The 15,718-nt window shown below is 42.5% G+C and overlaps 2 protein-coding genes across 2 annotated transcripts; one reads left to right on the top strand and one right to left on the bottom strand.

The window, feature by feature from the left end:
* Window positions 1-26: 26 nt before the first annotated feature.
* On the bottom strand, window positions 27-2,451 carry b2m (beta-2-microglobulin). Its single transcript, XM_078243175.1, has 4 exons — window positions 2,285-2,451; window positions 1,176-1,448; window positions 605-638; window positions 27-522 (listed from the first exon to the last, which is right to left on the bottom strand). Exons 1-3 carry the CDS (start codon window positions 2,346-2,348, stop codon window positions 625-627), a joined length of 351 nt encoding a protein of 116 aa, XP_078099301.1. The 5' UTR covers window positions 2,349-2,451; the 3' UTR covers window positions 27-522; window positions 605-624.
* Window positions 2,452-4,017: 1,566 nt separating this feature from the next.
* tmbim4 (transmembrane BAX inhibitor motif containing 4) lies at window positions 4,018-11,241 on the top strand. The gene is made up of 7 exons (XM_078243238.1): window positions 4,018-4,225; window positions 5,865-5,973; window positions 7,528-7,633; window positions 7,858-7,891; window positions 7,986-8,103; window positions 8,218-8,263; window positions 10,782-11,241. The coding sequence occupies exons 1-7, from the start codon at window positions 4,135-4,137 to the stop codon at window positions 10,986-10,988; spliced, it is 711 nt and encodes a 236-aa protein (XP_078099364.1). The 5' UTR covers window positions 4,018-4,134; the 3' UTR covers window positions 10,989-11,241.
* Window positions 11,242-15,718: the final 4,477 nt, after the last annotated feature.

Genomic DNA, 15,718 nt, shown 5'->3' with positions numbered 1-15,718 from the left:
AAAAAAAAAAAATGAAGACATCAAGGCATTTTTAAGAGGCATTTATTTAATAGAGGGCATTGACAAATGACCTTAAATCACAAATCAAAATGGTTTAACAACTTTTACTTGGTCCGGAAAGAAAACTCATGTATTTATAAATCTGACCAATTACAATTTGATTGCCTCATTTAGGTACAGGAAAGAGTTGTGTACATAAAAAACAAACTTCTATCGCTTAATATGAATATACTTTACATCCATTTCATTATCAAAGGCTGGAATATAAGCAATCTAAGCAGCACACTGCTACATTACAAAATGTCTAAATGTCCCGCAGCCCGTGCATTCTCCCACATTAAATTAGTAAATGAAAATTCCCCTGAATATGATACTGATTTTTGTTGTTTTGTTAAAAGGAAAGCGAGGACTTCCGGAGAAACTGTGATCCTGTTAATTGGAGATGTGAAGAATTATTGCCGGATTGGGGGGTCCAAAACATCCGGCATCGATCTGAGACAGAGAAAAGGACGTGGCAGCACCCTGCAGCAGACAACGACCAATCAACATCTGACAATACAACGTGACACTCACTTCACTGAAAGATAAAAAGATGAGAACTCACCAGCCTGGGCCCGCTGACGGTTACATGTTTGGCTCTATCGAAAAAAAGAAAAAGCATACAGAACGTTTTTTATTTTTATTTTATCAATCTCAGAAAAGCTGGTGAAGCAGCATTGCACTTATACCAATGAATCTTTACTCCATATGCATTGACGTGCTTTACGTTGCATTTGATTTCATTTTGTCTCAGGCAAATGACTTGATGCATGATGTCTATAATTGTGTATTTTGCTGCAGGCATATATCAAGATGCATATATTCATTCTAAAAATTAATTCTATAAAAATCTCCATTAATAAAATAATGCAATTCTCTTTACATTTAGAGAACGTTTTTTCAGCCTTGGTAAAAGGTATGTGCTCTCTGAATGTTTTGAAGTTTATTGCTATCATTTCTTTCTTCCTATTGTCTCTTTTCATTGCCTTGACTTTTCTGGCTGCGTCACATGCTGATACAGTTTGAATTTTTCTGTCCACTCCTCGGTTATGAGAATATTACACACACACACACACACACACACACACACACACACACACACACACACACACACGTTTGGGCTGATCCTTACTCACCCCAGGCATAGTATTTCACGGTGTTTCCATGAGTGACTTTGCAGGTGTACTTGTCTCCATCCATGGGTGTGAAGGGCACAGTCTTTGTCAGATGGAAGTGCCAGTCCTGTTTGAAGGCCAGGTCGGTCTGCTTGGCCTCGGGGAGCTCCACCCCATTCTTCATCACCTGGATGGTGATGTCAGGGGGGTGGAAGCCAGTCACGTGGCAGATCAGGGTGTTGTCTTTCCCGTACTCTCCTGGATGGTTGCTGTACACCTGGACCTTGGGGGAAGCTAGAGGCAACACGGAGAAGGAAATGACGCCAAACCACCATTACACAAGGGACTGATTCGAGCACATTGAAAACTGAACACACTTCACTTTTAAACAATTAAGTTTGCCAGTGGTACGGACACACATGAAGAAATCTACATTGAAAAAAAATAATGGTACTAATTGCTTTCCTATTATAAAGCACCAGTGGCAATTTTAGACCCTTTTTATAGGGGGCTCAAGACCCCCTAAATTTCATCTCACCCTAAAGGTCTGATCCTAGAATCACACACACATAGCACATATTGAAACCCCTCAAATCCCCTTCAATGTTAACTGACTGAACAACTGAGAAATGGAAGAAATGTTCCACAGTCATCCTCCGAACTCTTCATCAGTATGTGTGTGTACCAGTGGAGGGTGTTGTCACAGCAGAGCTGGCATTACAGGAAACCGAAACTGAATTCAGACTGTTGAGGGGGAATTCCACCGAATAAAAAACATGACAGACAAGTTGTATACTGCTTCTCTCCTAACTTTGACTCTTAACATCAGCCTCTTACAGAGCCCGAGCAGCTTATTAAAGATGGTGGCCTACACCTTTCCTTTGTTTGTACTCTGTGTTGGCCATCAGAAACACATACAGCCTGGTTATTAATCTGTGATGTGGTTGGCTGGCAGACACCAAGGATGGAGGCCATTTTATTTTTAAATCGTGTATATTTTTTTTATTGTAATCTATGTTATATGTACGTTTCTTATCTAAGCAAATTCCTTGTATGTGAAAACCTACTTGGCAATAAACCGGATTCTGATTAAATTATAGCTTCAACAACAACAAAAAACTTGTACTTACTGTGTTTGGAATCAGCTGCAAATGAGACAGCTACCAGGGCTGCTAGACACCAAGCCAGCATCATGGTCGATCAGATCCTCTTTTGAATGGTTTACAGAACTTCGGGGTGACACACAGGTGCGTGTTATCTGCTTTCTTCAAAGAGCTCAACTAAAGTGAAAGTAGAGCGCAGAGCAGACTTATCAAGTGCCCTAAGACAGCCCCATTACACGACACCAGCCAATCAGTAATTCCCATCACACTGTTACTAGGTAGAATATGTCCGAACAGGTTTGGTTCATTGTGGACGGGGAGGTTTGTGGAAACTCCCTGAAGTCCCACACAAGACCACACAAACTGCATCTAAGAACAAATCAACATGACAGCCAGTACCTCCTACAGGAAGGATGTATTATATTATATTATTATATTATGTTATATAGAGAAGAAGAGATATCATTCTCTTTTTTTGTTCCTCTATTTTCCTTAATATCTTCTTAAGTCTTACAATCCTTTCCTGTTCCCCTTGCTTCCTGTAATCTCATTTTGTTGTATATTAACTATGCCTTTTTTTGTGGTCATAAGCAATATCTTGCCCTCAATGTTCCTCATGTATTATATAGGTGACGAGGAAATAGATCACAGAGACTGACCATGGCCAGACTTACTATAAGTCAGTGATCTTCAACAGGGGGTCCGCGACCCCTGGGGGGTCCTAACCCTACAGTCACATTAGCTACAAAAGAGAGCGACATGCACTCGCTTGTGGGCGCTCCTGGGCGTGCCTAGCCTACTCCTGGTTGCTTGGCAACAGTAAACAGAAATTCTCTGGGTGCTACCTTCAACCACATCTTACAAGTCACTTCAGAGGTATTGTCAAGTCACAAGAACGATGTTTTGGGATTTAAAAGTATTTATTTCTCGATAAAAGTAACAAAATATATGAGACAAAACGCCAAACATATCAGATATATACATAAATACGATGTCCTGAAGCGTTAGTCTCTGTGGCTGTGTCTCATTCAGCATCCTTCCGTCAGTAGCCTACACTGCTAGCGAGCACTGACCACTTACTGCCGTAGTGCCCACTTTCGATGGTCAGTATTGTCCCGAAAGGAACACTTACGTTAAAACACTTACCGGAAATGAGTAGCGGTCGGCTCGGCTCGGCTCGCGCCTCTCAAAATCCGACGAAAATCTTTTAAACTGACCTTTGTCGATCAAAAAAACAGACAGATTCAGCAACATGGCCTATTTCTCGCTTAAAATGTTTTCAGAAACACGTTTTGGTGAACTATTTTAGTACAATATGAGACAGTAAACGTACAGCTTTTATTTTTGGAAGTGGAGAAAGCGTTGTATTTTCTGACGCTTGACTGTTTTGGGGTTGAATAAAGGAGACGGTTACATTTCCATTGTTTCCTTATTGGAGTCCCTTATCTTAATCATGTGCCACTGAGTCAGCTAGCTGAGTGGTAGAGCCTGTTTTGTTACAATCCTTCACATAAAAAAATTGTTTATTTTTCAAAAAGAGGTTGTTTCTATTCCACGTTATGTTTAGCTACATATACTTACACACATTTATCCTGTAAAATACGTAAGGGTAGTGTATTGTGTTCTCTGTGTGCAACATGAAACCCTATTAAAAAAAGCCTATTATTCCTATTCCGTCACTCAACATTGTTCATTGTACATATTCAATAAAGATTGTCGAAAAAAGAGAGCTTTACTTTTTTTTTCTTTTTTAAACTCAGCTCGCCGACGTCACTGCATCGTAAACACCAGTGTTTCCGTCTGGTTTCCGTATTCTCTTCCATCCACATCATTTACCTTTCTTTATCTAGCTAACGTTAGCTGGGAACAGTAACACGATGAGTAGTGAAACATACCCCAGGTCTTCTATTGAAGACGACTTCAACTATGGCACGAATGTTGCTACCGCCAGTGTCCAGATACGTATGGGTAAGCAAAACAAGGCTTGCGTCGGCACTTTAGCCACGTCAGCTAACGCTAGTAACGTTAAACGTTACTTACTTACTCTAGAAATATACATTAACGTTACTGCCACTGACTATTGTTATTATAGCTAACATTGTATCCTTAACCTTAACAACCACGCATTACCCCGGTGTCACAAAAAGCCAGCCCAGTATTAACGGGATAGCACTGGTTAAAACATTAGCTACGTTAGCTAGCTACAGTGTCAGCGTTGTTAGCATTGGTCTTTTAAAGGCTTTACCTGACGTTGTTGGCTTTAAGTAGTACCTCTACCACTTCTAGGGTTGCACGATATTGACAAAATGTGATATTGCGATATCGATATTAATTTCGATATTTTTAAACATATGTACAATTACAAAACTTATGGGAAAACGCATCAAAATAGATGAATAACAAACACGTTTTCTGACAACACAAGGGTTATTTCAACTGACAGACATATTGGACTGGTCCAACATGAATAAATAAATAAATAATGACCGTGTCTACAGAGCAGGACATTTTACTGGTTTGACAGTATAAAATAAAGAGAACAGGACACAACTTTTCTTTCTCTTCTCTGATTCGTTCCGTTTTGTTGTCCCTATCTATTTCGTCACTTACACTCTGTTGGGATATGCACACACGTCACATGGTACGCTCCATAGGGTTTGTCCCGTAGAGGACCCGTGCACTGACGTGCACTAACGTGCAAGTGGCACGGTAACTGGCCAATGAAACAGCCAACGGACAGGACGCAGCGAAGTATTGCATACTTATCGCGATACTTTTGATATAATATTGCGCGTAGTGATATCGTGATAACGATATTGAGACGATATATCATGCACCCCTACCACTTACTGTTAAGTTAAACGAGCTGCTTATACCGGGTCCAAACCTATGTTTATTATATTACAGACACATATCCAGCTGCAGTGGTGGAAGAAGTAACGTTACTGAGAGCTTTTATTCAAGTAGAAGTAACGTAAGGAACGTTAATACGGCGTAGAAATACTGTTAACGAGTAGGCCTAAAAGTCCTTTATTCAAAATATTACTTAAGTGAAAGTACAACAGATTATCATCAAAACATACGTCCAAAAAGTAAAAGCAGGCTACTCAGATAATGGCCCATTTCAGAATAATGCATGTTATTGGATTATAATCAGTGAAAATGTGGAAATACTTGTAATTACTTTATATACTGCTGGGTAGCTTGTGAACCTTCACCTGGGACCAAATAAAGTCTTATCTTAATCTATAATAATACATCATGATTTATTTGTAAATTATTTATTTTTTATTATTAATCTTAATTTGCTAAATAATCAAAGTTGTCAGATAAATGAAGTGTAGTAAAAAGTACAATATTTCCCTCTGGGATGTAGTGGAGTAGAGAGGAGAATCATTGAATGGAAATACTCAAGTAAAGTACAAGTACCTCAACATGTACTTGAGTAATGTAGTTAGTTACTTTCCACCACTGTCCAGCTGTTAATACTGGTTCTTACATTAGAAAGTTAGCTGTTATGTGCACATGTCATTCCCTCAAGTGTACAGTCCAGCTGAGGGTTGGGTCTCTGTATGGTTTTGACTCCATTGCTGTCTTTGTCAATCAGACTTCCTCAGGAAGGTGTACACCCTGCTGAGCCTGCAGATCATTCTGACCACAGCCACCTCGGCCCTCTTCATGTTCTCTCAACCCATCAAGGAGTTTGTCCACGCCAGGTGAGGACGGTCTTATTAGATGTCAACATGAGAAGGGACAACTTCTGAAGGGAATATATTCTCTGTGTGTTATAATCAGGGATGCACCCAATCCAGGATTCGGCTGAATGTTGGGCTATTTGACGGGGTTCGGTTTCTGCCAAACCTTAGAATTTTTTCCCACCGAACCCTACGCTTGCACTACGCGCTACTACGCTGGTCGACGTAATGACGGCGCCGTTGATTACGGGAAGGTGTTTACGTAGGTGGAGCTTCAATGCAGCAGGCTGTGAGGAAGTGAAAATGGAACTGGTGAGCAGAACAAGTGTTGTTTGGCAGTACTTTCCCCATCAAGGGGGATGCCCACCTGGAATTTCACTGTGTTAACTATATAGCCAAGGTCAAGAACGTTCTCTTAGTACGCGCTTGCACTTAAAGGATGTATTACATCTCGTCCTGTGTTCCCTGAAAACTCAGTCAAAAGAAGGCCATTCAAGTCCAGCTACATGTTCAATTTGCAGTGCCGATTAGTCTGGTGGTGGCGAGGACCCTAAACAATACACAACATCACCGCTGTTACAACATCTGGTATGAAACATCTGGAAGAATACGAGTTGAGCATGAAGGAATCTACAGACAGCAGCCAGAATGCAGCAACTTCAGGTACAGCAAAGGAAGGACAGTCACTGTTTACATCATTAATGTGTTGACTGTGTTCGTGGACTGAGGATGGGACGAGGATTTGGCATTCGGGTTTCAGATTCGGCAGAATCTTAACCAACCGGTATTTGGCCGAACCCCAAAAATCTGAATTCGGTGCATCCCTAGTTATAATGAAGATACTCTCTGGAGGAAGCCACTCTATTTGTCCAGTGGTTTGTGGTGGTGACTGTGAGAACTAACAGCAATGCACATTAGTAGAACTGCATCGATTAATTGAGTGGTCCACCTTTTGAATTAATTGTATTATTTAGATGCTATTTTGATAATCAAACGATCGGTTGAAAGTAAAACGTCTCTGATTCCAGCTTCTTAAATATGAATAGTTTCTAGTGTCTTCTCTCTGTGACAGTAAACTGAATATCTTTGAGTTGTGGACAAAACAAGACATCTGAGGACGTCATCTTGGGCTTTTTGGGAAACACTGATCCACATTTTTCACCATTTTCTGACATTTTAGAGACCAAACAACTCATCTAACTAATCAAATCGAGAAAATAATCGACAGTGAAAATAACGGTTTGTTGCAGCCCTACACATTAGTTTCTGAACATATAGCCTACAGCAGTATCCAAATGCAAACCTATGCTAATTTCAGCCAAATCACACAAAACAGATTTGTCGGGATTGTGAGATATCTTAAAGATGTGCTGCCACCCCATAACATAGGTGTTGCATTTATACAGATTTTCTGCAAAGCTAGACACTCTGTGTGTTTGCATGTCTGTATAGTCCTATGTTGACCATTTTTGAAAACCTGATAAACAACTGATATTGGAATTGTTGGTATTGTACATCTATGACTAATATTTCTGAAGATTGTGTTGTCTGACTGTGTTCTGGTTTCTCCCCCAGTCCTGCTGTGGTGTTGGTTTCGGCTCTGGGCTCTCTGGTTCTCCTGCTGGCCCTGGCCGTGTACAGACACCAACATCCAGTCAACCTCTACCTGCTGCTCGTATTTGTAAGCCCTTTTTTGTTTCCAGTCTGTTAAGTACTTCATTGTTTCTTTCGAAGTTTGTTGCTTACGTGGCTTAAAAACACTGTTGAAAGGGGGGGGGGGGGGGGACATTATTGGAAAAAGCTTGTGAACCACTGGTGTAGAATGTGAATGTTTCATGTTGTGATGCTAGCTCAGCTGCTCCGTGACTGTAATCTTTATTTGTCATAATTGTGTCTTCTTTTCAGACTCTGCTGGAAGCAGTTTCTGTGGCCACAGCTCGTAAGTGTTTTTGAAGGAGTCTGTCACTTTCCGTCGTTTGAGCCTGTTTGCAGACTGTCCTGACTGCAGAGTCTCTCTCTCTCTCTCTCCACAGTGACCTTCTATGAATACTCCACCGTACTGCAAGCCTTGTTCCTGACCTGTGCTGTGTTTGCTGGACTGACAGTCTACACCTTCCAGTCCAAGAGAGACTTCAGCAAAATGGGAGCAGGGTGAGTGTGTCATCGCTGCTGCACAGTGTTTTTAAAAAAAAATCAAAGCTGTATTCTTCCTCGAGAGGGAGCCCCCACCAGACTGACTGGACCTGATCTGTTCTGTCTCCACAGGCTGTTCGCCTGCCTGTGGATCCTCCTCATTGCAAGCTTCATGAGGGTAAGTGACATTAGTGTGTCTTTCATATGATATAAATAAAAAGGGAGACAACGAAGAGGCCTGCATTCAATACAGACAGAAAATGGCACTAGAGGTCAAATCGGATCCAGGAAGCCTGGTGTAAGTAACAGATCCACGAGTCTGAAGGCTTATCAGGGAATAGAATATAGAGAAAGGATTTTACAATTCTGGACAGTCATCACAGGGACATGTAATCCTCCGTCTATCTAGCAGAATTCACGGTAATGTACCAGGAGGAGTGTATGTGTTTGGCCAAAGCAGCACCTTGCCAGATGAGGTTGCATTAAGCCAGGTTTGACTTTTTTTTTCGCCTACTACTCCATGTTCTTTTGCCAGATCGCTCTGTGTCGTGACTCCCATGGCATAAAAAAAATGGCCTCAAGTCAGTCTGCAAGCAGCCACTTGGAGAAATAAATAGAGAAAAGAAAACAGAAAGTAAAAAGACGTCCAAAGAAAGTAAAAGAAACAAACAACAGAAAGAGAAACAAATATAGAAATAAAGAAACTGAAACGAAGACATAACGTAAGAAAAAAATTGTGTTTTTGAAGTAGGTTTGTCTCTGTGGAGTGTGTCATTTTAATTTTTATATAAATATTTAAATTATTTTTTTTTATATCCCCTCTGATGAGTGCTTATTTCATACCCAACGGCCAGAGAGCAGGACTTAAGTATGATGAATGCTATCTGTCAGTAAAGCATATACGATGCAAAGAAAGCATATATACATGTAAGGAAAGCGTGAATGCATACAGAGTCAGCGGGAAGTTGTAAACGAAGGCAAACCGATTGGCTGTAGGTAATGCAAAGTTAGGAAAAGCTCAAAAGCTCAAGCTGAAACCTGTTTCACTTTTGCCGTGATCCTAAATTGTATGGTCCCTGTTCACGGATGTGTAGAGACAGAAATGAGCCTTAGGGCCCTGACACACCAACCCGACAGCCGACCGTCAGGAGGAAGGGCAGTCGGACTGATCAGTCTCCCCCGAGTTGGTCCAAAAAGTGCCTCCGAACACACCGAAGAGACGAGACGTAATACGTCTCCATAACAGCAGGCGGCGCTAATCTGTATTGTCGCCCAAAAACTGAAAACCGGCAGCTGATTGGACGAATGCGCCACGTGGGTCTGGCTGCTCCCGGATTTTACAACCGAGCATAATGGCGGCTCGTTCAGAATACCATCTCATATTGTCCTAAAATAGTTCACCAAAATGTGTTTCTGAAAACATTTTAAGAGAGAAATGGGCCGTGCAGCTGCTGAATCTGTCTTCATTTCAGATCAACAAAGGTCAGTTTGAAAGATTTCCGTCAGATTTTGAGAGGCTGTTCGTAACGCTAACATAAGTGCACTGATTCGCTAGTCAAGGGCTAGCCCTCCACCAATCAGATTGGTCATTGGGTCCGACTGCCCGCCCTCCGACCCAGCAAGTCAGAATGAAAGGCCAAAATGAAGGCCGACGGCTCCTCCAACGGACGACGGCACGGAACACACCGAACAGACTCGAGTCACCGACCTCGCCAGACTGTCAGACGGCTGATTATCGGCCCGGTGTGTCAGGGCCTTTACACACAGAAACGGTCACACCACACACATGGGGGTGGGTATGGGTTGTTATAGAAAGTCACATTGTCAGTCAGGAGTCGAGAGTTAAGAGTCAGTGTCAGTGGGGGTCCGGGGCTTTGTTGGTGAGGCTTACTGCGTGAGGTTTTGGTCCGGATGGGCAGCAGCCTCCTCCTGCCAGAGGGGAGGGGTTCAAACAGTTTGTGTCCGGGGTGAGAGGGATCGCCTACAATCTTTCCTGCCCGCCTCAGCCTCCTGGAGGCGCACAGGTCCTGGAGAGACGGCAGATCCAGCCAATCCCCTTCTCAGCAGAGAATTGTTGAGAAATGACACGCTGCAGTCTGCCCTTGTCCTTAGCAGAGGCAGCGTACCAGATGGTGATGGAGCAGGTGAGGGTGGACGCAACGATGGCAGTGTAGAAGTGCACCATCGTTGTCGTTGACGGGTTGCACTTCTTCAGCTGTCGCAGGTAGTACGCCCTCTGTTGTGCCTTTTTTTTGACGAGGGAGCTGATGTTCAGCTCTCACTTGTGCTCCTGGGAGATGATGGAGCCCAGGAAGCGGAAGGACTCCACAATGACCGTGGAGTCGCCCAGGGTGACGGGGGCGGGTGGGGCCTGCGTCCTTCCTAAAGTTTGTCCCATGCATTGGTGTATAAATGACTAATGTGAACAAAACTCTTTGAAGTTGGTCCAGTATTGAGCGAGAACGCTGTAATCGGCAGCCGCAAAACGGGCTATGTAATCCTATAGGACAGATGTGCGTCCTCAGTTTCCGTCCAAGTGCTGTTTTTGCCACCGACAGGCTCAGATTGTCATTCTAAGTGTCTGCCTTCATTATGGAAAGGATCCCTACAGAGACGGACCTTTTTTATTAAATCGTGAGATCCCTTTTGATCAACCGGAAACGGCCTCCTTCATGCTGACTCTGTTCTCTCCGCAGCTCTTCTTCAACAGTGACGGCACAGAGCTGGTCATGGCCGGAGCCGGGGCCCTGGTCTTCTGTGGCTTCATCATCTACGACACCCACCTGCTGATGAAGCAGCTCTCTCCCGAGGAGCACATCCTGGCCTCCATCAACCTCTACCTGGACATTGTCAACCTCTTCCTGCACATCCTGCGTCTCCTGGACTCCATGAAGAAGCACTGAAAGCCGTAGGACCACTCCAGACTCTGCTCACAGGGCCGCCCGTGCTGTGATTACCCAGGGTTCATGTGAGTTTCTGTCCTGAAGTGTACCAAAACTGGGCTGTACCAAATGTTCACCTTCAAAGCTTGTATCGAGGTTTTCAATTGAAGCTTTTAATGTTTGTCGTCACATTTTAGGATGTCATCGCACCTAAAAAAATAAATCCTCAGTTAGAATAAAGTCAGTCACCGGATTAAATAAATTGGTCTTTTTTTTCTTTAAATCAAATCAATATTGTCTTTTTTGAAAGGACTTAAGTCATTTATTAAAATAGTGTTAGAGCTGAAATAGATTCCCCCCCCCAATTAATACAGATGTTGCCTGTGCGGCAGGCAGGAGAGCAAACAGTTTTGTGGCCGCAGTGAAAATGTTGTTTTTGAAAGGCTGTAAAAGCCAACAGATTGACGCAGAATGTTTCCAACGCTCTGGAGTGGAAATGTTTGGATAACACGAGTCAGAAACACTCCTATGCAGCCACTACTGGAATCTAATTCTGCAAATAGTCCAGCCAGGCTAATACTAATAATATTAGTGTAGTCTAACTGTTATCAGGTTTAAACAGAATGAGTAGACATGCCACAAAAAGAACATACAAATGAATGAAGCGTGGAACTGTTCGGTACAGCCCTAGATTTCAGAGCGGAAACCTGTCTGTGCCTGGTGAACTATCTTTACAGGCGTCTCTGCACTGCATACTTATGCTTATTCCCCCCCCCCCCCCATGATCTACTTTTTGTGGCTAAGGCCTCCTGCACACCGGCTGCGTGGCGTGAGCGTGTCAGCTGCGTGGCGTGTCCGTTTTTTTTATTTCGGCTCCCATGGTAACAGGTTAGAGCCTGCGTGACACGCACGAGCCGCGCCGAAAACGCGTGCATGCTAGAAATGGGGCCGACGCTTATTTTTCACGCGACACGCAAGCGTGTTGGAAGCGTTTCCAGGCAACATAGAACAGGAAAAGATGTTTATATGTCATTTTGACACAAATACATATTAATAAATGACATGTTGATGTTTGAAAGTCTCTAGGTTTTGACATAAATGCAGATATAAATGTAATTTAAAAATAATAAATATTGATTTTCAAATATTGCATAGAAAACGCCACGCAGCCGCCACGCCAACGCAGGAGCCCTGATGGAGCTTTTGTAAAATCAAATTCTAGGTCTATATCAAGGTTTGAAACCAAAATGCACTCATCATATGTCACAGCCATCTGACTGACTTAAAGGTACACTACTTGATTTGATATAGCGCCCCACTAGCATCCCCCGAGTGACCTACTTGCGGCTCACCTTGTGTTTTTGACGATTCCCAGTTCACTCAGCGAGCCGCTGGACTGCAAAGCGACTGACTGAGTGAGTGAACGTCATTGGTCGGCGAGTGTTGGTGTTTCTCCATTGGCCGTTGCTCCTTCAAAATGAATAGGCGTGACCAGCGTTTCCAACGTCTTTATCGCCGCGATCAGTCATCCGATCCACTTCCTCGACACATACACGGTTGCCGTGACAGCTTACCGCGCATATTAATGTTTAGAATAAACAGCTGACAAAAAACTGAATCTGATTAGAAGGCCACTTACTGTGTGGTGTTTAGTCAACATGTTATTGAGTATGTGTCAGATGTCCATCCTATCTGTCCTCAGAGTCAGCAGCTTCACCGCTACAAGTCAAAGGTTAGTTGCTGCTCTGTGTGCACGGGTTATTTTGTTAAAGTGCTCATATTCTGCTCATTTTCAGGTTCAGAATTGCATTTAGAGGTTATATCAGTATAATTTGGTTTAATTTTCAAAAATAACCATATTTGTTTTACTGCACATTGCTGCAGCTCCTCTTTTCACCCTGTGTGTTGAGCTCTCTGTTTTAGCTACAGAGTGAGACATCTCACTTCTGTTCCATCTTTGTTGGGAGTCGCACATGTGCAGTACCTAGGTAAGGACTACTAGCCAGTCAGAAACAGAGTATGAGGGCGTGCCCTGACAGTACCTAGGTAAGGACTACTAGCCAGTCAGAAGCAGAGTATGAGGGCGTGCCATGCTAGCAGCTAGGTGAGCATTATAACGTGTGTTCCAAAGTGACCACGTTTGTCTCTGAAGTGAAGGCTGGACTACAATAGAGCTGTTTGGAGCAGTTTGTGAACAGTGTTTTCTGTTGGAGATGGTAAGTCCCTTTTAGGGTGGACTTTGGGCTTTTTCACTTTGTAAACCTATAACGTGGCACAAACAAGATACATAACACAATAAAGGAAAAGGGAAAGCCAAAAAGCATAATATGAGCACTTAAACCCAGCGGCACAGTCAGATTGCAGTCAGGTTTGCCCTGCCAAGTGTGTCAGGATCATGCCAAACACTTTTTGGATAATTTGGTGGCCAGGCTCCCTTGGCGCACCTGTGGCCTACTTGGGCACGAGGTGGGATCAGTAACAATGCATAATTTATAGGTGGGCGCACCCCCTTTTAATCACAGAGGAGCTCTCCCCATCATGACGCACTGCCAGTTTGGGAGTCCTGTAGAGAGTTTTCCTCAGAGGAAACTTATTTTTCATAGTTATTATCGCTGGTTTTAAAATCCGCTTCATCATGTTGAATAATTACACATATTACCAAAGTGATTACCCACAGTGACTGAAATAAGCACAATAATACTTTGGATGAGTAATCCAGAACAGCTGTTTAAAACGGAATGAATGTATTGTTGCATTTATTGAAATAAAGCAGTCCTCAATTATTTGACTCTTAAAGGTGCCGTAGGTAGGACTGTGAAGATCCAGGACTTAGTCAAAACATTTGAACATCGACAACGTCTCAGTTTTTAAATGACCTGCTTCATGTAGTTCTACTGGAACATAGGGTATAGTTTAAGTCTTACCTACTGCACCTTTTAACCATGTTATGATATGCTACTTTAGGAACAAATAATACTGGGACCACTTTAGAAAATTGCAGATTGATATTTAAAATCCAGGGATTTACATTACAGACACTACCACTGACTATCACTAAGAATTTGGCTACAATTAAGCACACTGAGCATACACAGACAGCCATATGCTAGGTTTCCACCTGGTGTTGGCACACTGTCAATGTTTTTTTATTTTGGTTGACTATCAATTGAGCAAATGTAACTGAAACAGGAGGAAGTCGTGCATTTGTTGGGGGACTATTTTCAGTGGCAGATTAACCCACATTTTGTGCTCCAGCGTATGTGGGATTAAGTCAAACTAAAGTGCAACGGAGCTCTAGGGCACAGACAAGTCCGATATATATCAGGCTTGGTTTTGATGTTTTTTTTCATGGGTTTGGTTGACAATAAGATGAATATAGCATCTCACATGTCTTATCCTTTAAAATATTGAGACTTGGGGCGCCCGGATGGCTCAGTTGGTAGAGCGGGTGCCCATATATAGAGGTTTACTCCTCGATGCAGCGGGCCCGGTTTCGACTCTGACCTGTGGCCCTTTTGCTGCATATCATCCCCCCCCCCCCTCTCCCCCCTTTCATGTCTTCAGCTGTCCTGTCAATAAAGGCCTAAAAATACCCAAAAAAGAATCTTTAAAAACAAATATTGAGACTTAATATGTACTTTATACATGCCATGGATGCACACGTGCCCTGGCCTGGACATGTTTTGTGCTTCTAGAAATGGAACACAGTTGAGTTTCAAACACTAACGGTGAGTTGTAGGACATTTTGTCACACGAGGCACTAGTGGGTGGTAACAAATTTTAGGAAGGGCATTTTTCAAAGTATATTTTTCCAACAGTGCAGGGTTTCATATTTCTCATTCCACTGATTTCTTCTGAAACTGAGTTTATTGTGGAATGTTTTCAATGTTAGTTTATATTCCATCAGTTTCACTGCACCCCTCTCGTGTTCCATGTCTGCTAATAATGTACGTCAGCAGGAAGGTGACCCGTTGTATATTCAGTTTAATAATATTAATATATGTGATTGTACATATTGTAATGGTGTAAATGTACAGTTTAGTACTGAGGTACTTGCTGGTGAAGAGTGTAATCTGAGGGCTTTAGAGAAATGCTACGTCATTCCCGAGTAATATCAAGCCTCGGCATATGGGTAAATGTTATGAAGGCCTTTGCTTCAACTGTTCTTAATGAATGATTTAATAAAAGGACCACATGTAATGTTTTTCACTTTCAAACTACAGTTGTGCATGTCTTAAATGAGCTGTAATTTACTCTTGGTTTTGTACTGGACTAAACGGCACATTTCTGTCTTTTCTGCCATTGTGTTTGTTTTGTTGATTATGGTTTATGATTCATTTCTGGTCTCCTTTTGCCCTTCAACTGCTGTAAACTTTTGTTAAACATTCTTTATGGAGCTGCCAACATCATGTGAAAATAAAGATTGCCGTATTTTCCAAATGGAAAAAGTATTGGGGGGGGTAAGGGGAACTATCGGAGACGTATTGGACATATGGATTAATTCAGATTTTTTTTGCTCAGATCAGATTTCTTTGTTAGGCTGGTCACATGACCTTTTAAAAATGTGGCCTATATATCAGATTCCAGTGGGAACTGTTTGCGGTTTCGAACTGACCCGCATGGGCAACAATAACAATAACCATAACAATGACATCAGACGCAGCACCCTGTTGCGCTAAAGTTAGGGAGGTCATGGAGGAAGTAATTTTCGCTTTTATTTCAAAATGTTTGTGTAGTGGCAGCCGTAACGT

This window comes from Sander vitreus, chromosome 23 (assembly GCF_031162955.1).
Source record: "Sander vitreus isolate 19-12246 chromosome 23, sanVit1, whole genome shotgun sequence".
Lineage (NCBI taxonomy): Eukaryota > Metazoa > Chordata > Actinopteri > Perciformes > Percidae > Sander > Sander vitreus.
This window is presented reverse-complemented; position numbering and strand designations above follow the sequence as displayed.

Bases quoted from the DNA above. Each gene is read 5' to 3' on its own strand.
- b2m (XM_078243175.1), bottom strand. From the start codon at position 2,348: ATGATGCTGGCTTGGTGTCTAGCAGCCCTGGTAGCTGTCTCATTTGCA. The intron at 1,449-2,284 runs GTAAGTACAAGT...TGTTGCCTCTAG, and splicing joins TGCAGCTGATTCCAAACACA to CTTCCCCCAAGGTCCAGGTG.
- tmbim4 (XM_078243238.1), top strand. From the start codon at position 4,135: ATGAGTAGTGAAACATACCCCAGGTCTTCTATTGAAGACGACTTCAAC. The intron at 5,974-7,527 runs GTGAGGACGGTC...TTTCTCCCCCAG, and splicing joins AAGGAGTTTGTCCACGCCAG to TCCTGCTGTGGTGTTGGTTT. The intron at 7,892-7,985 runs GTAAGTGTTTTT...CTCTCTCCACAG, and splicing joins AGTTTCTGTGGCCACAGCTC to TGACCTTCTATGAATACTCC.